The sequence below is a fragment of the Nannobrachium achirus genome, assembly GCF_963921795.1.
Source record: "Nannobrachium achirus genome assembly, chromosome: 4".
Classification (NCBI taxonomy): domain Eukaryota; kingdom Metazoa; phylum Chordata; class Actinopteri; order Myctophiformes; family Myctophidae; genus Nannobrachium; species Nannobrachium achirus.
This window is the reverse complement of record NC_137813.1, coordinates 18,118,603-18,144,841: the sequence shown is the minus strand read 5'-3', so window position 1 is coordinate 18,144,841 and position 26,239 is coordinate 18,118,603. Positions and strand designations below refer to the sequence as shown.

Sequence of the window (26,239 nt, the reverse complement as noted above, 5' to 3'; positions counted from 1 at the left end):
CCCAAGTGCGCCGTGGGCTTGTAAGCCGGGCTATTTCCGACCTACAAAAAAGTATGAATTGGGCTCAACGGTTACAGAGCTGTCCTGTCTGGCGGCGTTGGCTGGGAAAGCGCCAGGTCCAGTTAACACGGAGAGAAAAACAAGAAAGAGTATTAAAGTGTCTCGGGGCCCACTGAACAAAGGCATAATGAAGGGAGAGATTCTCTTTCAAAATCCCTCTTATAAAGAAAGAAAAAAGCTAAAAGAAGGCTGTTGTATCATTCTCACCATGGAGGGATTGAACAAGTCTTTATAGGGGGGAGGCAGGGCGAGGTAGAAACGAACTGAAAAAAAAGGAAAAAAAAAAAAGATAAGGCTGGGTAGAGTTGGCGTCTAACCAGTGAGGCAGAGGGAGGTTGTGGTGACTGTGATGTCCGCCCGGCGCCTAGGGGGGGTTTAATGGCCGGGTGACGCAGGGCGACACACACACACACACACACATGCACTAACACTGGATTAACTGAGGAGAGACGAAGTCAAACTCAATAAAAACGAATCGAAAAGAGTGTCCCCGGGAGAGAAAAGAGAAAAAAAGTCTCACCTCGAAGTGAGCCCAAAACGGGCCCTGACCAGGAATGTGGACCTGTCGGGGGGTGGGTGGTGGGGGGGGGGGGGGGTTACTGAAAAGGCAAAAGGCGTCTGGCAATTCTTTTTTTTTTTGGGGGGGGGGGGGGGGGGGGGGCTGCTGTGATCATCGTTCTGTTTCTGTACCGTCCGTTTGTCCCCGTCATCTTCTCTCTGCTTTTTTTTTAGAATCTTCTGTACTAGCTGACCGTGTTTTTTTATTGGATCGTTTGGATAGTCTCAGACAAAAAACGAACCCCTGCGGCCGTGCAGGTCACATGTAGCGGCCGTTCACCTCTCCCACCGTCCCGTCCTGTCCCGTCCCGTCCCACATCCAGATGACATTAAAGGAGAGGGGGAGAGGGACGTTAGCGGGCAGTGCAGGCGTGCGACAGAGGCCACAGCAGGTAGAGTGTGTTCTGTCTAAAGAGGCATTAAGGTGTCTTTCGTTGGGTCTGCGTGGAGGTCGCCACCCCAGCATGGACGGGACACGCAGATGGCAACACAAGGAGGACTTCCAGGACATAGGATGGGGTGTGTGTGTGTGTGTGTGTGTGTGTGTGTGTGTGTGTGTGTGTGTGTGTGTGTGTGTGTGTGTGTGTGTGTGTGATGCTCAACTTCCAAAGTTGGGCTTGTTCGGGGTTGACTCGGTGACTCTCCCTCTGCGAATTATTGCTTTCCTGCATTGTTCACAGGCACTTCAGATGACAGGGCTTTGGTTGAAGTCTGGAGCGGAGGACGGGCAGGGTCAGACGCAAGACACAGAGAGAGAGAGAGAGAGAGAGAGAGAGAGAGAGAGAGAGAGAGAGAGAGATGGACACTGTGGTTGGGGAGTGGCTAGTAGCGATGATAAATAGATGAGTAGTAAGTCAACAGTACGCAACAGTACACCTCTGCCTCGTAGACTCCCATCCAACGCAGCAGGCTGCCAATCTGACGGCGGAAACTCTGCCAGTCTGTGTGTGTGTGAGAGAGGAAGGCCTTCGGTGGGTCTCTCGCCCCGACACCGCTAGCCAGTTCCAAGTAGATGGAGCTGTGGGCGAGGAGGAGGTGTGTGTGTGTGTGTGTGTGTGTGTGTGTGTGTGTGTGTGTGTGTGTGTACACGTTGGGCAGAAGAACGCCCCACCCCTCTGACATCAGTACTTGGGAGATCCGTTCCTCCTGTGCTCCGCCAGGCCCCCCCACGCCCCGCCCCGTGGGTTTCTCTCGTTCCTTCAGTCTGTGTGGTTGTTCACGTGGTTGTGCTTGTCAGAGGCGGGCGCCGCCGGGGCCTCCGCTTTCTTTGCACTGCCCCCTCCTCTGCCTCCTCTGCCCGTCATCACCTTGTAGCAGCCGCGGGTGATCTTGTACATCCAGATGGTGTTGAGCACGTCCAGGGCGATGCAGGAGGTGATCCAGGCCACCTGGGGGCCGGTGCCCAGGCGCTCGAAGGCCTCCGTGCCGAAGGTGGCGAAGACGCTGGCCCAGTACGTGGGCATGACGGCGATGCGCACCAGGAAGAAGGCCACCGCCATGGCCACGCCGTTCACCACCACCAGCCGGTGCCCGCGGGGGAACTTGAGCGCCTCGAAGAACCACCTGGCGGAGGAGGAGAGAGAGAGAGGGTTGATTCATGTACGTCTCTGTAATAGGGATGGGACGATAAGCGATATTATCGTTTATAGATAATCGTTTATCGATAATCGTGAGAAAACACAATAATCGTATCGTGGAGATTTCATTTATACTGAAATCGTCCTCCGTCATGCATCTGGGGTCAATTCACATTTTATTTGCCAAGCTGCGTATCCGGTACCACTTAAACCCTCTATTGGTAAAACGTACTTATAATATACATACTTGATACAGCCTTTTTTCCACACTCTACCAAATCTCTGCCAAAAAATAGCCGATCTACAAGCTCACAATGCGTTGCGTCGCGTCGTGAGCTTGTAGATCTGCTATTTTTTGGCAAATGTTCCGCCCCAGGATAATGGATTTTGATTATCGCAATATCATAAATCACGATTTCTTTGGTCACAATAATCATGATATGACATTTTCATATCGTCCCATCCCTACTCTGTAAGCATGGAATGACCCATTAAAGGTAGGGTAAGTGATTTCATTTAAGTTTTAGTTTCAGTTTTTATGTAGGTGATCATGTATCACGATCAAGTGGGGGCAGGCCTTGGTGCACGTAAGGCCCTGCCCCACTCGACCATGATTGGAGGAAGGCCCCACTCTTATCCTGATTGGAGGAAAATCTGTCTCCTCCACCAATATGGGATAAGGCTGAAGTCCAAATATGGACTTAACACTCTATAGTAACTAGTACCATCAGAACACAGACCCATTTTATTATTATTTGAATTAAATGAGATCACCCTACCCTTAACACCTGGAACGCATATCTGTGGTCGTGTTAGACAAGACATGCTGGCTTCTACTCCAAAATGACTGAAATCAGCTGTAGTGACTGAGAACTTTAACCCATTTAGGCCTAAAATTAGTGGATGCTTTAACTATTAAAAAATAGCAGATATACAAGCTCACTGCGAGCTTGTAGATCTGCTATTTTTGGAAAAAGTCGTGAAAATGTGTGCAAATCTTTGAATATATGTATTTTCAAAGCGAACGTTTGTAACTCAAATTTTGCTTCTGGGTGGTCCCTGGAACTAGATATTTTGAGATGGGGGTCCGTGGCCAAATACATTTTGGGGGTCCTTCACATGAAGAAGTTTGAGAACCACTGACACAGTAGTCTCTCAAGAACAGACTAACTGAGCTCCAGTTAAGTGAAAAGGACCTTTTCTTTGACGATGGCTGGCCAGATTGCTGACATAGAAACATAGGTTTTTCAAAATACCTTGGAAGGATTCAAAAGACACTTATAGAATCGGGTCAAAATTCTAATTTTCACGATTTTTCAAAAATAGCAGATCTACAAGCTCGCAGCGCGGCACTCGGTGCCGCGCTGTGAGCTTGTATATCTGCTATTTTTTTTATATTTAAAACATAAAATATTGCGTCATATTGTGTTCAGGCCTAAATGGGTTAATCCACGTGTAAGGACATCATTTATCAGATTTAAAAAGCTCACAATGTGTCACAGAATGACAAAATTATACCTGGAACCTTACACTGAGAACCGGTGTCACCATGCTAGTTTACACAGCCAGTTGGCCATACAGAGTTTCCCGGTACAATGTGGCTTCGCCACTGAATACACAGCACTGGGGGGCATGTTCATTGATGACCTGCACACCTAGTACCTTGTTATCAATAGCTAAACATTGACCAGGTCACTCCCCATGTGTATCGTTGACAACAGAGTTTGAAAAAGAAATTCATTATGTTTTAACCCATTTAGGCCTAAAATTATTGGATGCTTTAACTATTAAAAAATAGCAGATATACAAGCTCACAGCGCGGCACCGAGTGCCGCGCTGCGAGCTTGTAGATCTGCTATTTTTGAAAAAGTCGTAAAAATGTGTGCAAATCTTTGAATATATGCATTTTCAAAGCGAACGTTTGTAACTCAAATTTTGCTTCTGGGTGGTCCCTGGAACTAGATATTTTGAGATGATGGGGGTCCGTGGCCAAATAAATATCATTTTGGGGGTCCTTCACATGAAAAGGTTTGAGAACCACTGACATAGTAGTCTCTCAAGAACAGACTAACTGAGCTCCAGTTAAGTGAAAAGGAACTTTTCTTTGATGATGGCTGGCCAGATTGCTGACATAGAAACATAGTTTTTTTCCCCAAAAAATCTTAGGTTTCAAAAGACACTTATAGAATGGGGTCAAAATTCAAATTTTCACGATTTTTCAAAAATAGCAGATCTACAAGCTCGCAGCGCGGCACCGAGTGAGCTTGTATATCTGCTATTTTTCAATAGTTAAAGCTGTCAATAATTCTAGGCCTAAATGGGTTTGCGTTATGCTGATCAAGTTACCCTACCAGTCAAAAGTTTAGACACAGCTTCTCACACACATTGAATGAGAAGCTGTGTCCAAACTTTTGACTGGTAGGGTATATTGTGATTCATTTGACTTGTACATCCTTTACCAAAATCAAATCAAATCTAAGCTGGCATCTAAGCTGGTGGGTAAATTCATGTTTTATTGTGTTTTCTATTGATTGCGCTCTTTCTTTTACTGTGCCTTTGTGTTTTATTAGCTTTCAACCTGATTCTTTATTCTTTATTAGGATCCCCATTAGTGGTCCACAAAGTGGTCACTAGTCTTCCTGGGGTCCACACAAAAATGTATACAATAAAAACAAAAAATAGTTAAAATGGTGCTATAGAAGGGGGGGAAAAAAAGAAAAAACTAAAGGCAAAACAGACAAAATATAGCTATATCAACAAAAAAGGGAAGTCACTCTGCATATAAAACAGAGACAACAATAACAAATAAAGTTACAAATACAGTGTCCACAAAAAAACACAGAGATTTATTTTAAATAAAATAAGGTAAAACATAGTAGAAATTGTAGAAAATTACATCTATAAAGGACTCGTTAATTAAAATTAATTACGTGTATGAATTTACACCATTGTCACCATTGCTTTTAGCCCCTTATTTCCCCTTTCCCTCAAAAAACCTTACCCTTTGCCAGGCCACCAATGCAATCTGTTCTTAATTTGTCTTGCCTGGCTAAGTAAAGCCACGCAAGACGTGCATGGCACCACTGACACAGCGTGAACTTCTGCACTTGAGACACGTGAAACTTGAAGAATAGACAAACATGCAGAGGGACCACATTACCTTTGATTCACAAAAGGTGTGGATAACTCTGAGATGAGACGAAAGTTGGCAAAATAGGGAAGCACACCCTGGGTCTGCAAAAGAAAAGAAAACAGGTTAGCATAAATAGACGTATGGTATTATCATGGATATCTTTAACCTTATATCTCCATATGCTTTTCTTTTTTCCCCCTATGTTTTACATGTCCAAAATATGGACACCTGTCACAATTATTACATCATCGTCTAATCGCGAATTATTAGACACTAGAAGCTCGGCGCCCGCGTCTAGTCGGCGCCCTGGCCAACTCGGGAACAATGTAAATAGGGAATGAATGCCCCGCCCTTTAATGCAAACCCCATTATACCTGTTGTCATAGGATCTGTTTTGACCATCTGTTTGCGTGTGTCCATTTATGCCCATATATGGAAATATCTGTCTGTCTAAGTCCATTTTATGCCAATATATGGAGATCTCTGTAGGACCCGTTTGACCATCTGTTTGCCTATGCCCATATATGGAGTTATCCGTCTGTCTGCGTCCATTTTATGCACATATATGGAGATCTCTGTAGGACCCGTATTGACCATCTGTTTTCCTGTGTCCATTTATGCTCATTAATGGAGATATCTGTATCTGTCTGTCTGCATCCATTTTATGCCCATATATGGAGATCTCTGTATCTGTTCGATTTTTCCTCCGGAACAGCCTGATGTCAACAATCAGCTCTGCATAAGGAGATTCCGAACGTTTTGTGCCGGTTCGGGAAAAACGCGCGCCGGGTCGGGTCGAGGCCCGGCACTGCACTCCGCGCCGCGGGGGGGGGGAACGTGCGTGCCGAATCTGAAGCCGGTGGGACAAACGGTTCTCGAGATACGCAGATTACATACAGACGGACAGACAGACAGAGCATATATGGAGATCTCTGTATCTGTTTGTCTGTGTCCCTTTATGCCCATTATGGAGATCTATGTATCTGTCTGTGCCTCCGACTGTGTTGCAGACACAGTGCCGGTTCCCCCTTTAATGCAAACCCCATTATACCTGTTGTCATAGGACCCGTTTTGACCATCTGTTTGCCTGTGTCCATTTATGCCCATTGACTCATGTGTGGCGTACGTGATGTCAGAGCCTTTTATGAAGTGATGTCACAATGAGTCAGCGATTGCACCGATTTCCTCCGGAACAGCCTGATGTCAACAATCAGCTCTGCATTAGGAGATTACGTTTCGCGCCGGTTCGGGAAAACCGCGCATCGGGTCGAGTCGAAGCCCGGCACTGCACTCCGCGCCGCGGCGGGGAACGCGCGTGCCGAATCTGAAGCCGGTGGGACGAACGGTTCTCGAGATACGCGGATTACATACAGACAGACAGAGATTTGTCGCATTTATAGATAGATAATCGCAATTATTTTGTCAGAATCATTATAATCGTTTCCATGTTGAAAAATGTTCATATATTTTCAAACATTTTCAAAAATAGTGGAAATAGCCGAACTACAAGCTTGTAGATCGGCTATTTCCACTATCGATGTTATATTTTAAGTATAAAGTTGTCAAATACAGTATGTCAGTCATTTATTTGTATATTTAGGTTATGTGTCATATCTGCCATGTGCAACTTCAAGGGCTACAAGCCAAACAGAAATGTATTTGTCAACAGCAAAAACACAATTCAGTCGTTAATCGCAATTATTTGAGTGACAATTAATCGTCATGTAAAATGTCATAATCGTGGCCCTATGGACATCAGGTTGAAAGTTTGTCAATCTGTGTAGGTATTATAAATATTGAACAGTACTTAAGTAAATCTACTTAGTTACTTTACACCACTGACAGTGACCATACACTGTGTAGCCTAAAACACCCGAGTGGATATTAATACCAGCTACTTCCAAGGACAGTATGTGTCATCACAGTTTAAAGTTCCCATCGAAGCAGTGCTTTAGCCACTGAGTGTGGACTCACCAGGACGTATCCATAGGCGTAGAGCGCCGCCAAGTGGTGACAGACGAAAAAGCTGTCCCCCATAGTGCTCCAGTTGCGTGCCAGGAGCACAAGGTCTGAGAGAGGAAGAGAAGAGAAGATTGAAAGGCATCCAGATAGAATGGTATGTCCAAAACCGTTCATTTTGCATTCATCAATTTGAAAAATGATTTAGAATAGTGAAAATAGCCGATCTACAAGCGGTGCGAGGTGTTGTGTGCTTGCAGATCTGCTATTTTCACTACTTTTGTACGACACTTTTTTATGATGAAGTAGGTTTAATTTACAAAAAAACAACAACATATGAATCTGGCTCATCCCCGTCTGCCTAGTAAAGTTCACTGAATAATTGAGAAGCAGGTTTCTCTAAAAGTAAAATTTAAACTAAAAATGTGTTTTATCATTGAATTGACACCAAGAAATTCCAATGTTTTTGTTTATAATCCACACAATTGCTTAGTATGATTAAACTGTTAAGTCCTGTATTACACTTCATTGTAGGCAATGGTGGTGAGCAAAAATAGCAGATCTACAAACTCGCACAACTCGGCAAAAGCTTGGAATACTAAGTGATACGGATTTGAACTCGTATCGCCCAGAAGACAAAGACGCAGCTCACCATATAGTAGATAACCACAGGTTATGGCTACGTTGAGTTTGACCAGATTGGGATCCCCCCTGTGGAGAAAAGAAAAGAAGGCGGTTATTTGAATGAATTTTTCATTCAACCTTTATTTAAATTCTCTAAGAGATCATTGAGGGAGACCCTCATTTACAATGATGCAGAGATTACACACATATAAAACACAATAAATAACATAACAACCAAGAGAGAAAAGAAAACAATAATCAGTTACAACAGTTGCATACAGGTAATCCATAGTTATTAAGTAAACTCCTAAAATAGCCAACAGATGCTAGGGTATTTAACTTAAAATCTTTTTACAAGAGGTTCCAGGAATCAGGTGCACTAGCAGTCTTTCCCAGTTCTGATTCAGAAAATGGAACCTGAAGGACTAGCCAGTCGCTAGAGCGAGTGACTATGTTTCTCACGTAGCATGGATGAGATGTGGTGGCAGTTTTCCAACTAGGGCTTTATAAATTAAGAGATGCCAATGATTATTGTGACTTCATTTCAACCAATCTGTAAGGTAGAGTATGTTAAAGGAGTAGTTCACCCCCAAAATGTTCCTATTGATTACTCACGCCATGGAGGCTTGAGTAACATAATCGTTTTTTTTTGTGTTCCTAAAACAAAACATTTATTACAATTTACCCCCATTGATTCCGGATAGAGACCCGAATGCATTTGGGTCCCCATCCAGAATCAATGGGGATAAATTTACTATAATCATTTTGTTTTTGTCTTAGGAATGCAAAAAGTACAAAGAAATATTATTGAACTCAAGTCTCCATGGCTTGAGTAATCAATAGGACAAAATCACTTTGGGGGTGAACTACTCCTTTAATACAATCTAACTAGCACATTGTGCAGTGGTTGGAGGTGGCCTCCCTGCTCGTCCATTGAGACATCTAGACCCCGGTGTTGGGTGGGACATCTAGACCCCGGTGTTGGGTGGGACATCAAGACCCCGGTGTTGGGTGGGACATCTAGACCCCGGTGTTGGGTGGGACACCTACCGGCCAACAAGTAGCCCTGCCTGAAGCTCATAAGAGCAACGTCTCCTAATCCTCTCGACTGAGCAGTGGATATTTGGTCTCTCCCATGGGAGACCGGGGTTCGAATCCCGGATAGGACATGAAAGTAGCTGATTGCAGTCACTTTAGCCTATACGGTCAACACCTGACCATAGTACACAGCATCACTTCAGACACTTTACTGAATTTCCCCCTTGGGATAATAAAGGTATCTATCTATCTATCTATCTATCTATCTATCTATCTACACTTCAAGGCTGCTAAACAGCACCACTTGTGTTGAGGCCGTACTGATACGGACGGGCAGACAGAGACACACACACACACACACACACGGTCAAGTGTCGGAGCGGCTGGCACTGCTCAAAAACAAGTTGCAACACTGTGCGCTGTTGCTCAATGTAAACAAGAAGGGGAGAAGCTTCTTACAATTTCTGGGAAATCTAAAGCAATCTACAAACAACGTTGGTAATCTACTTCCGCTCGTGGGAACCCAGCTCCACGCTACAGACGCCAGAAGCCTGATTTTTGTACTTTGCGCGTGGGGTGTCGCGCCGCCAAAAATAGCCAATCTGCAAGTTGACAATGCGTCACAGCGCGACCCATTGTGAACTGGTAGATCTGCTATTTTGGTGCGTGACACCCGTGTGTAATTATAACTCAAATCATGTGGGGGCAAACACAGTCATAACTGAATCACTGATTAACCCATTTAGACCAGTATCCACGTCACTCTAGATTTTAACCTCTTAACCGTTATGTTATGCTTTAACCTTTAAAAAATAGCAGATATACAAGCTCACAGATCTGCCATTTTTGAAAAATCATGAACATTTTTGTAAATCTTGTTGCTTCTGGGATTTTGAAATAGGGGTTCACAGGAAAAAGTTTGAGAACCACTGAAATTAGAACATTTTTAAAAAGCTTAGAAGGATTTAGAAGATATAGAATCGGGTCAAAAAAACATTCAAAGACTTGCACAAACTTTAACGATTTTTCAAAAAATAGCAGATCTACAAGCTCGTAGCGCGCACTGTGAGCTTGTATATCTGCTATTTTTTAATAGTTAAAGCATAACATCAGGGAAAGGCCGGTCCATTCCTGGCCAGTCCAGGCCGGCCATTAAAAAAATGGCCGGCCCACAAAGTAAATATAACTAATGTAATTGGCCCACTGGCTTGTCTCTCATGATCTGAAATGGACAATCTTTGAGTAGCAGCAGCACTATAGAGAGAGATCTCTCTCTCTATAGCACTGAGTAGCAGCAGCCCACAGAGCCATCACATTGGCCCCTCTGGCTTGTCAATCATCTGAATACTGGCCCAATACTCCCTTAGCCTGACTGCAAGTGTCAGACTCTATCACACACTTCGTTTTGGGAAGAGAGTCTGATCCTGCGGACGGAGATTCTACTTCAGCGTGGGCGGGCTAAAGCCTATTGACGTCACACACACACACATACACACACACACACACACACACACACACACACACACACGCTTAGAGCCCCCGACGTGGCGTGACATTGCAAAAATACGTTATTTCTCGTAACATATTATATGACTGCATGTTTACGTTAGTGCAAAATGGTATTAAAACGTAATGAAACGGCACTATTGTATAGTTTATTAAAAGAATTTGAGTCGAGTCTGACTCCGCCATGACAGTTGTCACGGACCAATCAGAGTCCACTAGCGGCTCACGTGGGCAGAAGAGCACCAATCAGAGTCCACTAGGGACTCTCACGTGGGCAGAACAGCTCCGAAGGGAGGGGGCTGGGACCGGACCAGCCTACCACGTGCCTCAAGTCTACAGCCCTGATTGGCCCATTCAATTCGCCCGCTCCTCGGGCAAGCTTGAAATAAAATAAAATATCTCCGGGTTCAGTCCACACTACACACCTCCCACCAACAGGGGGTGGTGAAGTGCGAACTGATTTATCAGGCTACTACTCCCTAGCTTCCTTGACTACTCCTGGATGGTCTACAACATCATTAGACTAACATCATTAGGCAACGAGGGCCTCTCCAACTCCTTTCCCCGGGCTGAATCAGGGTCCCAGTAAGTCACAGTTGTCGAATATGTCAGTAATGGGTTAGTCTTTTATCTTTTAGCTCTACTGTAACCTGGTTCCCCTGTGTGACCTGGTGGCGAGTGGCCACGTGTTGACACAAAGCACATCGGCAAATGTTGACAGAGGAAGGCCTTCTGTTTGCCCTCTATCAGGCCCTCTATCAGGCCCAGGAGGGCGCGTCGTCAACGCCACTGTTTGTACACAACACGGCTGACACGTCCGAGATTACTTTTTTAAAGCATTCCTTTCATATGTACAGTATCAGCGATTCTGTTGGCCCGGGACCACTGGTGGTGGGCCCTGGGGATATTGCAAGTGGAGTCATAAATAATTGTTAAAAACGTTTTTTTTTAATTAAAAAAAAAAGTAGGGTAAGTGATATTTTTGGGCTAAAACAAACTGTTGAAAGTTTAAAGCACTAGTCCGAAAGCCCCTGAGGTGGGGTGTGAAATTTGGTATATAGTTTTTTTTATTGGCCTAAAATACTGTCTATATAATTTACATACAGTATATTCATGAAACCATCTGCTGACCGGCATTGAGCAATTATTTTTATAGGGAGTTTAGTCCAAGCAAACTGGCTTGGGGACCTAAAAATCGAAGTAATTATAATAGATTTACTGTCTTCACAGACCATTTCTATTAAGTCACCAGAACAACATACTAAAAGTTGTAAGAAATCCAAGTTGCGGAAATTGGCATCAATCCAATATATGACGTCCACATTATTGTTACAGATAATCAGCAAACTAGCATTTCACATCAAAGTAATTGTAACAGAAGATTTTTTATTCATTCTTAGACCAGTGGTTCTCAAACCTTTTACTTCAAGGACCACCATTAGTCGGGGGATATCTTAAAAAGTCCTGGAATAAATTCCTTACCAAAAATGTTCTTCACCAATGTGTTTGTATAGGTATATAGTAACACATCCCACAAAGACTGAAATTCAGTTTCCTTAGGATAATCCGTGGCAGCTGCTGAAAGTTGGGGTCCCATTAACTTAACTATACAGGATAAAACACACCAAAATAAATATGCTTTAAGTAGCATGTGAGGGGTCAAACTAGGGGTTTTTCATGATTCTGAATCCATTGCAAGCATTTTTGCACAAAAAACATTCCTTGGGGTGAAGGGGCTCTCATAAAAATCAGTGAAAAGTGATGACTAATCACTAAACCATAGTGCTGTGAGGCCTTTTTTTTGCCCAAGGAATGTTTTTTGTGCAAAATAAATGCTTGCAATGGATTCAGAATCATGAAAAACCCCTAGTTTGACCCCTCACATGCTACTTAAAGCATATTTATTTTGGTGTGTTTTATCCTGTATAGTTAATTTAATGGGACCCCAACTTTCAGCAGCTGTCAAGGATTCTCCTAGGGAAACTGAATTTCAGTCTTTGTGGGATATGTTACTAGACACCTTTACAAACACATTGGTGAAGAATCTTTTTGGTAAGGAATTTATTCCAGGATATGACACTATTTCTGAAGATATCCCCCGACTACATAACTGAGAGCCAGGACCTTACAGGTCCATTTGGTTCCATTCCATTTGTATACACTTGTTACAGAGCTATTAGGGTCCATTAGGAGCTGTGGAGCTGGCCGTCAGGTGCTCGGGCTAAACTAAAGGCATCTGCTAAACGGCGCCATTCAGAACAACAATGCACCGCCGTTTCTCCGGTTCACCAGACATCCGACACTCACCCTCCCGGCCGCAGTGTCGCATTGCCAGTGCCCCGGATCGGATCAGGGCTTGTGTGCATTGTAAAGGTACACCGCCGGCAGCAGCCTTGGCATGCACAATAAACATACTTATTCAAATACGGAGGCAAGCCCGTATGCACGTGCCCGAGGTCTCACTTTACCCCCCCAGGTGACACTGTCGGCATACTGTATACACATACTGTATTGTTGTCAGAGAAGAGTGTGTGTGTGTGTGTGTGTGTGTGTGTGTGTGTGTGTGTGTGTGTGTGTGTCCTACTGTCCTATCTAAAACCTTGGGCCTTTTTATTTAATTACTTTAGGGAAACCTTTACAAATTTCAAAGTAGTATAAATATTGTTTTTGCCAGAGAAAGTGTAGTTTAACCCATTCAGCCCGGAAACACATTGTTGTGTAGTACAGTACATGTACAGTAATGTAACAACATGTTTGTTTTTGTAATTTCTGAATAATATTTTTATTTTTTTCAGAAAACTTAGGTCAGCCAGGCCTAAATGGGTTAAAGACAGGATATACTGAACTAGTTACCAAATAATGTATTCAGCAGAGAGAAAGAGAACGCTTACCAACCCCGTCCCGTTGTTATGGGTCATATTTGCAGAGAACAGATAAATGGTGCATTTATACAGCGCCTTTATCCAACACGCTTTACCATGTGCGCACACACACACACACACACACACACACACACACACACACACACACACACACACACACACACACACACACACACACACACACACACACACACACACACACACACACACACACACACACACACACACACACACACACACACACACACACACACACACACAAACCATGACAATCGGGAGCAGTTAGGGGTTCGGTAGTAGTGTGATGAGAAATACTTCAGAGTACCGTAAGATAACATGATGCATGCAGATATGGGGTTAGGTGGAAGGTTGGCTTCTATAGTAGCTAGGGAAAAAAGGTCTAAGACAGGTTTGAATCCCATGCCAGTTGATGTGTCCATCAATAGCCTGATCTTTCAAAGTGCCTTTTAGCAAGTTACCATTCTTTCATGGTAGTTTGCTCTGGATTAGAACATACATGGGCAACTGGAGGCCCGGGGGCCACATGCAGCCCCCACCTTCACTTAATGCGGCCTGCAGGTTGATATTGGAGCACTGATATATTATTGATTTCAGCATTTTCCAAACATGGAAAATGACCTGCTTTAATTACTTCAGTCTATATTAGTCGCTTAAAGAGTAAGACCACCCATTTTCAATATTGAACTATGTCATTAATATACCTTAGAGGAGTTGTGTGGAAATTAAAAAAGGTTCCCCCTCTTCTGTGTTGCCTAGAACTGGAGGATTGATTTTGGGGTTTGTATTGTAAAGTACAATGTGTGATGTCATCAAGTTGTACTTTACAATACAAACCCCCAAATCAATCTTCCAGTTCTAGGCAACACAGAAGAGGGGGAACTTTTTATTTTATTTTATTTTCTACACAACTCCTCTAAGGTATATTAATGACATAGTTCAATATTGAAAATGGGTGGTCTTCCCCTTTAATGACTAGTATTAAAATGTTATTGTATTTTTTATGTCCAAAGTATTTGTATTTAAGTTCATAAAGTTAACATAAGAACATATAAATGCATTTGAAATCAAACAATAAAATACAATAAAAAAAGTTACTTTTCAGAATTGCAATTCAAAAATTGCAAAACTAGCAGATCTACAAGCTCAAAACGTGTCGCACTGCGATGCCTTTTGAGCTTGTAGATCTGCTATTTTTGCTATGTATATGCATTGTGGCCCTCTGAGTGAGTGTGAAAATGTAGTGGCCCTCGCCATCATCAAAGTTGCCCACCCCTGGATTAGAACATAACAAAATATGTCAATTTTAACAAAGACCGAAATTGAGTACAACTTGGTATGCACTGTGAAATCCTCTGTGTTTCATTTATCCATAGAAACAAATAGACACAAACAGGTCCATTTGGTTCCATTTCTGTTCTACTGTGAAGTGAAGAATCTGGTCACGGGTTTAGTATTAAAGCAGTTAACGGCTTCATTTAATCTAATTAGTCAGCATAACAAACAGCGGAGTACTGTACTATCTTGCTTATTATGATGTGTCACTTAGCAAATGCACTCAAAGTAAGATATGCCATTGAAGATATGACTGAGTAACACCCTCTCTGAGATACAGAGCCTGATAGAGCGATCAGCAGGCCAGCGCTAGGGTGGCAGAGTCCAAAGGCTGATTGATAATCACATCAGTCTAATCCAGTTAAAGTACTGTAACGTTGAAATCACTCCACATTCCCTCTGGACTATGGCCAATGTGTTCAGTGTGCACGCCAGGTGATAGATTTAGAAGGCTATAAAAGTTTGCTCACTAGATGAACGGGAACTACAGAGTTTTTTCGGTTCTGAAGTCAGGGGAGTCACAAGGGGGGGAAAAGTGGGACTGAGTTACTATAGGGCCCAAAGTAGAGGGGCCCTAATTATTTTATACTTTAGCCATTAAAAAATAGCAGATATACAAGCTCACAGCTGAAAACTTGTAGATCTGCTATTTTTGAATAGTCGTGAAAATGTGTGCAAATCTTTGAATATATGTATTTTTTAAGCGAACATTTGTAACTCACATTTTGCTTCTGGGGGTCCCTGGAACCAAATATTTTGAGATGGGGGTCCGTGGGCAAATACAAGTCATTTTAGGGTCCTTCACATGAAAAGGTTTGAGCACCACTGACATAGAAACATATAGTAGGTCTTTCAAAAAACCTTTGAAGGATTTGAAATATTCAAAGACAAACTTTCAAGATTTTTCAAAACAGAATCTAAATCGGCCCTCGCCTATGAAAAACATTCATGGGGGGCCGCAGTGAATCCTTGTACCCAGGGCCCAGAATTTGGTGCGACCCTGCCTGAAGTTGCCAGGTATTGGCAGTAGGGATATGATATGATATGATATAGTACTTTATTGTCAGTTCACACTGAAATTTGTCTTACGACACAGCAGTCATGTATTCAAAACATATATACAAACATTTGTAACACATCAAGGCATACGTGACACGCTGAGTCGCGGTGCAGCCCCTGTACCAGCGCACCAAAATGGATGGGACGTTAAGCGATATTATCGTTTATCGCGATAAAAAACACTCGCGATAATCGTATCGTGGAGATTTAATATATCGTGATATCGTCCTCCGTCATGCACTGGGGATCAATTCACCTTTTATTTGCCGAGCTGCATATCCGGTACCACATAAACCCTCTAAAACTGGTAAAAGGTACTTATAATATACGTACTTGATACAGTCTTTTTTCACTCTCTATCAAATCAAATGTCTTTGCAAAAAAATAGCCGATCTACAAGCTCACAACGCGTCGCGTTGCGAGCTTGTAGATCTGCTATTTTTTGGCAAATGTTCTCGCCCCAGGATAATGGATTTTGATTATTGCGATAATATCGTAAATCGTGATTTCTTTTGTCACAATAATCGTGATATGACATTTTCATATTGTCCCATCCCTCCCTAGTTGGCAGGCTCATACAGTAGCACTCTCATCTGAGCCTCGTCAGTTATTGGAAGAACACTGCAATTCTTTAGCAACATAGATCACAATGTTTGACACACGTCACAAGCAGTCTGCGTCTACACTAGAGTTGTTTCCGATTCCAATAGCAGTACCGGGAAAAGCTGATACTTCCTAAAATGCTGGTATCGGCGAGTGGGAGGCAGAGCTATGGAATCAGAAGGATTCAGGTATCATTCTCGGCTCCCCCTGGTTTAGTCTCGAAGTGTCCTTGAGCTAGACACTGAACCCCTGAGTACTCCTGATGAGTAGGTTGGTGCTTTGTGTGAGTGAGTGAGTGAGTGAGTGAGTGAGTGAGTGAGTGAGTGAGTGAGTGTGTGTGTGTGTGTGTGTGTGTGCACGCAGTGGTGGGGAAAAAGTACTCAAATTCTTTAAGTAACGGTGAAAGTGTTGGCATCAAAATGTACCAAAAGTAAAAGTACAAAATGTTTGGAAATATGATCGTTGTAGATCAGCCATTTTCAAATAGCCTTGGTATAAAATAGGCCTGTTATGTAAATGTACCATTCTTCACACTGCAGGTCCCAGTTATGAAGGTGTGCACAAAGACGCCTGTGCGTCTACACTCTACAGTATATGCCTGCTAAGCTGCTGCACACAGAAGGACATGTTGTGAACGTTGTGGCTGGCTCCGGTACGCGGCAGACGGCCGTGTGACCGCTCTTAACGAGGCGGCAACCCAATCTGATTGACCGGAGAATTACCGCTTACACCACCTCTGTGTCGCAACCAGGCCAACATTAATACTTAAGACCGCACATGCTGTAGCACTGCACCGCTGGTGCTAGCTGAGCTACTGGTTACTGCAGGGATGTGGGGGTAAGCTGCTTTTTGCTTTTAATTTACACGTGAGAAAAATTGAGAGAAAATGCAAGGCATGGAAAAAGGAGGAACAAAAAACAAAGAAAAGAAAAGACAAACGCCTTTTGTCTGCCTGTCCGGGAGCGTTCGGGCAAACATAATAACTGAAGGAAGTGATTGCCAGGGAATTCATGTCATTTCTTTATTCCAGTGAAGAGTGTACAAATGGGACCAAATGCCGGTCCATTTGGTCCCATTTGTACACTCTCTGAGTTGGGGTTTTAAAATCCAGATTGGGGCCCAGGAGTTAGAAAATTATATCAAATGGGGGTCCTTAGCCTAATGCATAAAAAGAGACAGGGTCTCTTAATTTCAAGGACAGGGTCCTTGAAATTAAACATTTTAGAATCACTGCCTGATGCCTTGCCAAGTCCCGAAATAGTCCCTGAAAAGTGTGTGCTTGCGAGTGTGTGCGTGCGTGCGTGCGTGCGTGCGTGTGTGTGTGTGTGTTGGGGGCCTCCATCTCCCATTCACCCCCCTTTTCTCTTCTAGCTCTCTCTTCTCTCCACTCGACCTTGCCCACCCTGGGGTTTCTCCTTTCTCCTCCCGTCTCCGTCAGGGCTGCCAGCCGGGGCCGACAGCACAGACAAAAGGAGAGCGATGCCTCATTCTAAGGTCCGCCGCACGTCTCACGCCCCGAAAAAGAGCCGAGCTACAGGCTCTTATCAACCATCAATGGTGTGAGATGTATATACTTCCCAACGTTTTCAAAAATAGTAGAAATAGCAGATCTACAAGCTCACAACACGTCGCGATGCGTTGTGAGCTTGGAGATCTGCCATTATCACTATTTATAATTTACGTTCCTTTTTTTAGGTATAAGTTGTCAAATATGTCAGTGATTTCTTTGCATATTTAAGGTTATGTGTCACATCTGCCATGTGCAACGTCAAAGCCCAAAAGCCAAACATTATAGCGTTATTTGAGTGACAATTAATAATCGTCACGTAAAACATCATCATGGCGACAGCCCTAGAGATCAGGCCTCATAAGAGCGAGGAGGAAGAGGTGCTGTGTCGGTTTCAGACAGCCGGCAGGCACACCGAGAGGAGAAAGCTAGAGGCAGGGGAGGAGGAGGAGGAGAGATGGGAGGGTCACATGGGGAGAGGATTGGGGGGGGGGGGGGGGGGACGAGGCTGCTATTGTGTGATGTGAAAAGGGAGCCTTGTTGGTCGGACTCCATTCGCCAGGATGCCGAAAAGGATGGGAGACGCGAGTGAATGATGAGAAGACCGAGAGACATAAGTAGGGAGCGGAGAGAGAGAGCGAGAGCGAGAGAGAGAAATCTGATGGCGGAGCTATAATCTGGGCAATCAAATTCTACACAGCGCTAGCGAGAAATTACCCATTCCACTTTTGAAGGATTCATTGAGGCAAATCACAGAGTCAGCAAGAGAGAGAGAGAGACGGAGAGAGACGGAGAGAGCAATACGTTGTGGAAACCTTGTATGTCCAAAACCATTTCGTTTTGCATTCATCATTTAAAAATGATTTAACATTGTGAAAATAGCCGATCTACAAGCACACAACGCCTCGTGTGCTTGTAGATCGGCTATTTCCACTAGTTTTGTGCAACCGTCTTATATGATGAGGCAGGGCTTTAATTTACGAAAAACTAGGTTTCTCCCCGACAGTGACGAATAATGAAAGAGCAAATCTGGGGAATGTACACCTCTCTGGAAGCTGCACCGGCTGACAGCCGAGATCCCCCTCCCTCCCCATCCTCCTCTCCCTGATGAAGGGAGGGCATGGCAGCATCAGCATCATCATCATAATTCCCCTGTCTCCCTTCACCGCACACCCCTCCCCCCTATCATTTCCTCCCCTGACGCGTGGGCCAGTCACGGCCGCCGGTCTGCACAGTCAGACCAGACCTGGCGTGTTTCAGTTCCTCTTGGAAAAAAAGGGAAGAAAAACGACTTGTCAACACTCTGTCCCACTGCCAGCGAGATTAAGGCATCACGCCACACATTAATGGATATTATTTGGGCCCATTTTAAGAGTCTGCTCATTGCATCAATCTTTTTTCCTCCACCTCCTTGTGTGTCCCATGCCGTCTGGCCGTTCAGGCTATTCATCAACCCCTTTCCTTCATCAGCCAATGGACACTTTACAGACCTTTCGGGTGTATTTGAGTGCGTGTGTCCCCCCTCTCCCCCCCCCCCCCCGACTCCCCTCGACTCCCCTCCTCGTCCCTTGGTGTTCTATTTTTGCCGTTAGTTCCTCTTACCAGACGGGGTCGGCGTTGACGGCGTCGTCGTACCACAGGATGTACAGACAGAAGAGCCCCACCACGAGGGCGTGTATGGTGGACACCAACCTGAGAGAGAAGACACCAGCGCACACACACACACACACACACACACACACACACACACACGCACGGACGGACACACACAGGGACACACACAAACCACAGTGGTTAATTTGATGCTGCAGAACAATAGGAGTTTACAGCGTCGCTGATACCCGTGACACTCAGACACAACGTACTACCACATACGTTTCCCCGTTGTTGCCGGGCAAAACTAATTGCAGACCTACAAGCATACGAGTGCTTCGCATCTAACGAACAACTCGTTGTGAGCTTGTAGCTATATATATTTTTGTACCTATAATGACATGGCATTTTTAAAGCGGTTTACATGGAATAAAGCAAAATAAAAACTCAAGACTGAACTATTTATTTTGGTTAGGCCCAGTCCATATCTGTGATTTTTGAAACGCCGGGAAAAGAGCCCGTTTCCTAAACAATGATGTTGAAAAATTATGCCGTTTAAATAAACAACCAAATGTATGTCTGTCTGGTGCCTGTCTGATATACACGCATGGTGACATCACGATACTAAACAGTGCCCAAATTTGGAGATGACTGACATCACTGATACATCTGGGTTCTCCCACATTACTTCTGAGACACATTACAATCCCTCATATACTGTGCACACCCCACAGCACAGGATAGATTCGGCCGTGACAATACCGATAATGTAATGACAACATGACGAGCGTTGTGGTTACTGCCGTCCTCTTGAATTGTAAGAAAAATCATAATTCCTACTGTTACGCAATGAGGTTTTCTAAAAGAGAACTTGGAACTTGCTGACATTTGGCCAAATGGGAATGGTGGCGACAGGCGCTGAAAGCTCATGCACGCGTTTTCAACGGTTTGTGCACGTGACTAATATCTGTCCGTCCATGCTCATCCGTTTGTGCGCCATCTATCTATTATCTATGTCCCCCTCGTGTGTGTGTGTGTGTGTGCGTGCGTGCGTGTGTGTGTGTCAGTGCATATTGTGACTGTCAGGCAGAAACCTCGTATCTCCAAGTTTCAAACATGTATGTTTTTTTATAAAGTAAATCCCTATTCATCATACAAGAGTGTGGCACAAAAGTAGTGAAAATAGACGATCTACAAGCACACAACACCTCGCGGTGCGAGGCGTTGTGTGCTTGTAGATCGGCTATTTTCACTATATTCATTTCTAAAATCATAAATACAAAACAAACGTTCTTTTATTTGTACATATACAAGGTTTCCACACGACAAGGACTATATGTAAAGCTGCATCCTATCCAGCATGGCTAAGCAGCAGCCTTGACCCTTAGAGTGCTTATCTGTGCTGGGTGAGTGACACTCAAGACCTCCAATGGTCCTTATCTCTCCCCGGCCATGCAGGATCACAGTGACTGGACGCCCTCCTACCCCCGCCCTCCTACCCCCGCCCCCCTCCCTCCAGCCCCCGGGTAGGCCTGTTACAGTCATTACATAATGATCTAATCGCAATTAGATGAGATGATCGCATGATCGTGATAGTCGTTTCCACGTTGAAAGATTTTCACGCATGTTCAAATATAAAAAAGGTCTGTGGAAATAGCTGATCTACAAGCTTAAGACGTGTGTTGTAAGCTTGTAGATCAGCTATTTCCACTATTTTTAAACGGTTTTATAGCAGATGTACATGCTCATGTGAGGATGTAGAACGGCTATTTTCACAATGGAATAGATCAAGTCAAACTAAATGTAATGCCAACTCCTACAATTCCAAGTGCTTGTGCAGGGTGGGGGTTGAGAAGAAGGTTGAGAACCACTGCACACGACCACAGCAGCTGGGGGGCTGTCACCGAAGACGGAGGTTGGCAGCACGGGCGGATGAGCCCATTATAACTCCTGGCACGGGAACACTGTGCCAGCTACGCTCCAGTTGCCCGCCGGGAGCATGAATCGAGCCGTCTAAGAATGGAACAGGGGTGTAACGTGACCAAGTACATTTACTTAAGTAATATGCTTAAGTACATTTTTTTGGTATTTGTACTTTACTCGAGCGTTTCCAATTTCCAATAGTTTTACTTCTACTCCACTACATCTCAGATCCAAATATTGTACTTCTACTCCACTACGTTTATTTGAAAACTTTAGTTACTAGTTACTTTGCAGATATAAATTATATTATAAAACGTACATAAAACCACTTTATTTGAAAATAGCCGATCTACACGCTCACAACACGTCGCATCGTGACGCGTTGAAAGCTTGTAGATTGTAGATCATCCATTTTCAAACATTTTGTACTTTTAGGTACTTATTGAGGCCAATACTTTTAATACTTTCACTCAAATACATTTTTTATTCCGTACTTCTACTTGTAACGGAGTATTTCTGGATTGTAGTATTGATACTTTTACTCAAGTAAACATTTTGAGTACTTTTTGGAATGGAATGACCACGCAGAACAGCCGAGTGACAGTGCAGATCAGTCTGTGTGGGGCTTGTGTTGTTATGACAGGCCGAGGCCTGCCTCTCTCTGTCTCTCTGTCTCCCTCTCTCTCTAGTCTCTCTGTCTCTCTCTGTCTCTCTGTCTCCCTCTCTCTCTCTGTCTCTCTCTCTCTCTCTCTCTAGGCTCTCTGCCTCCTCCTGCATGGAAGAGTCAGGTCTCTTTGTTGTTTGTTATTGTGCTCACACGGCGGCCCACGCACTTCCGCCCGGTGTCCAGCTGCTGCTGCCGCGTCCTAGCCTGACACTGACATTTCGTTTCACTCCATTATTCAGTCTGAACTTGGTCTCGTCCAAGGCAATTTCTGGGATGGGCGTTGCCAAAGAGGCAGTCTTCTGCGATTGGTTCACCGTCTGACCAACAAAACAGTAGCAAAGCAGATGACGTAGTGTTGTTATGTGGCTGGCTAGTGGCTAGCATGTTGCTTGCTAGTGCTACTTGCTAACCAAAGAAACAGGCAGAATAGGAGCACTACGAACTAGGAATCAAACACAACATAACATGCCTGCTACTGGTGTTTCATAACGAGATCGATACGATCGCATATTACTGCGACGGGCGACGCGATGTGCGGTACAGTCCGGCGGCGGCACTTGTTTACTTGGAAACGCACATGAATTCTGGGAAACCCCCACCCACGCTGATCACAAGACGCTGAAAGCCTCTTCAATGAGAGCATTTCTAGACCCCGAATCGCCAAAACAAAAATTTAAAGGGGTGTGGAAAGCGATTCAGGGTCTGGAACTAGGCTAGCCACGTCCCCGATGACGGATCATAGGCCTACTAGGGTTAGTGCCCCCCCCCCCCCCCCCCCCCCTCCTAAAAAAAGGTCACGGTGTAAATAAATGTGCACTTGTCTTGCAGCCTGCCTTGGTCACTCCAAAAGGTGGCCAGAGAGAGGGAGGTAGAGAGAGAGAGAGAGAGAGAGAGGGGGGGGGGGGGGGGGGGGCATTTGACTGTGTTTAGTAATAATTACAGTAAGTACCGTACATTCTCCCCGGGCTTAGCGGGTACCAGGTTTTTATTGGAAGGAGGCAGTATGAAATTAACAGTGCAGTTACATGTGGTAACTGGACATTTTACCTTAACAGTCAAGTTCAGCTGTTAAAAACAAAAAGACGCTAAGATTTCCTACAATAACATTAATTCAGCTTGAGCTTACATGAACAAAATAAATCCATGCAGTGCTGTGTTGTGTTGTGTGTGGTGTAGTGCACCAGGAAGTCAGGAAGTCATGCAGTGTCAGAGTAAACATCACCTTCTTGGGACTTCAAAAACAAAAAGGGGGAAAAAAATGGCTTGTATTTAAAGACCGGCTTTTAACTGCATGTTTCAACAACGCCCCGGTCATTAGAAGGATGTTTTTTAATTGAATAGGTCACTATTAGATGATTTACGGTAATACATTCACCCATGAGGATCCTACCAAAGCCTAATAAGAAAAATACTTACTCCTTCCTTAATACCGTAATATTCGGGAAGCGGCAAGTGCGACGACCGGTGTTTCGTATGGTGTATGAACTATGTAATGTCAACATTCGTACAGTATGCGTGTTAACGCCTACTGTAAATGGGGCCTGTGATAAATGATTATTTTAACAGCACATATCCCTGCTGCATATTCTCTCTCTCTCTCTGCATATTAGAAGCAAAAGCTTGGTTACATAAAAAACACACACAAGCTGTTATGCAATGGTGGGCAACTGTGGACCAAACAGTGAGAATTTGGCCTTTGACTGGTTATGTTCCATGAACCACGGTCCATCCCTGGAACACCACCCCTCCAGCGCTACGCTAATATGGACAGATAGCAGATAGTCGTCAACTATGACTCTGTGTGAAGGGTTAAATAGCCCACTATCATGTGTGTGCGTGCGTGCAAGAGAGGGGGTGGGAGAGAGAGATATGTGGAAAAGGAAGTGAAAAACTAAAAGAGAGAAACTGAGAAGAGCGAGCGAGAAAGATGTTACGCAACAGCAGACCGCTGCCCTCACCCTTTGAACTTAAACCCCCCAAATGCTATCTATTCAGAACTTGAAAAAGGCCTTTGCTCTGCCAGTACGTTCAAATCACTGCAGGGCCGGCGTGGAATGTTGATGAGCCTTCTAGAGCACGGATGCTCCGGGTCTTTCTTGTCCAGCCGATCTACAAGCACACAACGCCTCGCACCGCGAGGCGTTGTGTGCTTGTAGATTGGCTGTTTCACTACTTTTGTGCGACGGCCTTGAATGATGAAGAAGGGCTTTACTTTGCGAAAGAACGTACAAATTTGAAACTTGGAGATAGGAGGTTTCCACCCGACAACGACGATATATTTTTAAAGCAGACATTTGTAACGCAAATCCTTCTTTCTTTTGGTCCCTGGTACTAAATATTTTCAGATGGGGGTCCTTGGTACACACACATTCACACCTAGGAGCTGACCAGTACGACCACAGGTCTGTACTGTTGGCTTTGACTGGACCTTTCTTAGTCAAATCAGATTCAGCTGTTCAATATGATGCCTAGTGCTGTCACGATTATGACAGTTTACATGACGATTAATTGTCACTCAAATAATTTGCGATGTAAGCAATTTACCCCGAGTGAGAGGACATTATGCTCTGATAATGTCCTGTGTGAGGGGGTGATCGGACGAGGCGAAGCCGAGTCCGATAACACCCTCACACAGGACATTATCAGAGCATAATGTCCGACCCCGAGTGGTAAATAGCTTTTCTACCACTTTTTTCCGTATACATGAAAGAAAACACATAGTTGTAACTTGCAAGGATATTAAGTTACAATCATTATTGCCTATAAAACTTCCGCGACGACAGCAAATAGTTCCACAAACAACATCTTCTACTCACCACCAGATGACGCCAACTCCATGCAGAGAAAGATGTCTAGCATACAGCTAAGCTAACGTCAGTTAGAAGGACCGTTCCGGCCGTAAATAGAGGCTGTTCGCTTCCAGAAAGGCATAGGTTCAGAGAAAAGGGGCTTTAAAGTTGGCGGATTGCATTGGATCCAAATAAATCGGCGACGTCGTACGCACGTTAGTAAACATAGGACCGCTACGACCGTCATATGTTGGTTGGGGGAAAGGTGTTCCGCCTACCTCCTGAAGTCCCCGGATGTACACTGAGGCGCATTGATCTCGTCCTCACACAACTGCGGCGGTTGTTCTGCCATAACCTCCGGAATTTAGCCAATCAGAATCCAGTATTTGAACATGTGACTAGAAAAAGTGGTAGAATAACGATTTAATTGTGTTTTTGTTGTTGACAATTACATTTCTGTTTGGCTTGTAGGCTTTGAAGTTGCACATGGCAGACATGACACATAACCTAAATAAACAAAATAATTACTGACATATTGGACAACTTTATACTTAAAAAAGAACATTGATATCCGAGATCTGCGATGCGACCCGTTGTGAGATTGTAGATTGGCTATTTCCAATATATTTTTTTAAATGTTTGAAAATATATGAACATTTTTCATCATGGAAACGATTGACGATTATGACAAATTAATTGCGATTGTGTCAAATAATTTGCGATTAGACGATTATGTAATAATTGTGACAGGCCTAATGATGCAGTGATGTCATTACGTGCGCATCCCGCGTCAAAAACTCATTCAAGTCGCCCAGGGACTCATTCATGTCATGGTCCTGGGGTCCCGGGGATGCGCCTCCATTGGAGTCCATATTAAAATAATTTACTTCTTCTACTTAAGTTGCTATATTAGTTTAGATAGTTTAATTCGTTTTTTAATGTATCGTGTAAGATAAACACTGTAAAGATTTATTATCAGTTAAACCTGGAACAGCTAAAAACTATTTTCACTAGTGGTTCTCAAAGTGGGGTCCTGGGTCCTTGAGGGAGTTCCAGGGGGTCCCCAGATAAATGATAGTTAGGAACCAAATAGAACTTTATGGGTCTGTAACTCGGTGAACAAATGGAACCAAATGGACCTGTTCCATTTGTACTCTAGTATTTTAACATTTAATATAAATTGGGGTCCCAGTGATATAAATATAATTAAATGGGTGTCTGTAGCCTAGTGTATTTAGAAATCCTAGTTCTAAGTTGAAACATTAGCCAAATTGTAAAATAAATATAAGAAATAGGCAGAACACTTCGAAAATAGCCGATCTACAAGCTCACAGCACTCGAAAACATTGTATTGAGGACTCATAAAACTTTTCTGGGACCCATTTGAATGACCACCTGTGGGTCCCGG

General features: G+C 43.9%; 1 protein-coding gene across 2 annotated transcripts in view; it reads right to left on the bottom strand.

Moving 5' to 3' along the window:
* Positions 1 to 787: 787 nt before the first annotated feature.
* Positions 788 to 26,239, bottom strand: part of tlcd4b (TLC domain containing 4b) — a 45,491-nt gene continuing 20,039 nt past the window's right edge. For both annotated transcript variants that reach the window (XM_080724858.1, XM_080724859.1), the window contains exons 3-7: positions 19,462 to 19,551; positions 7,940 to 7,998; positions 7,303 to 7,397; positions 5,356 to 5,429; positions 788 to 2,181 (exon numbers count right to left, since the gene is read on the bottom strand). In XM_080724858.1, the coding sequence (XP_080580984.1) occupies positions 1,818 to 2,181; positions 5,356 to 5,429; positions 7,303 to 7,397; positions 7,940 to 7,998; positions 19,462 to 19,551 (682 nt within the window). In that variant the 3' untranslated portion in view covers positions 788 to 1,817. The remainder of the gene's footprint in view (positions 2,182 to 5,355; positions 5,430 to 7,302; positions 7,398 to 7,939; positions 7,999 to 19,461; positions 19,552 to 26,239) is intronic.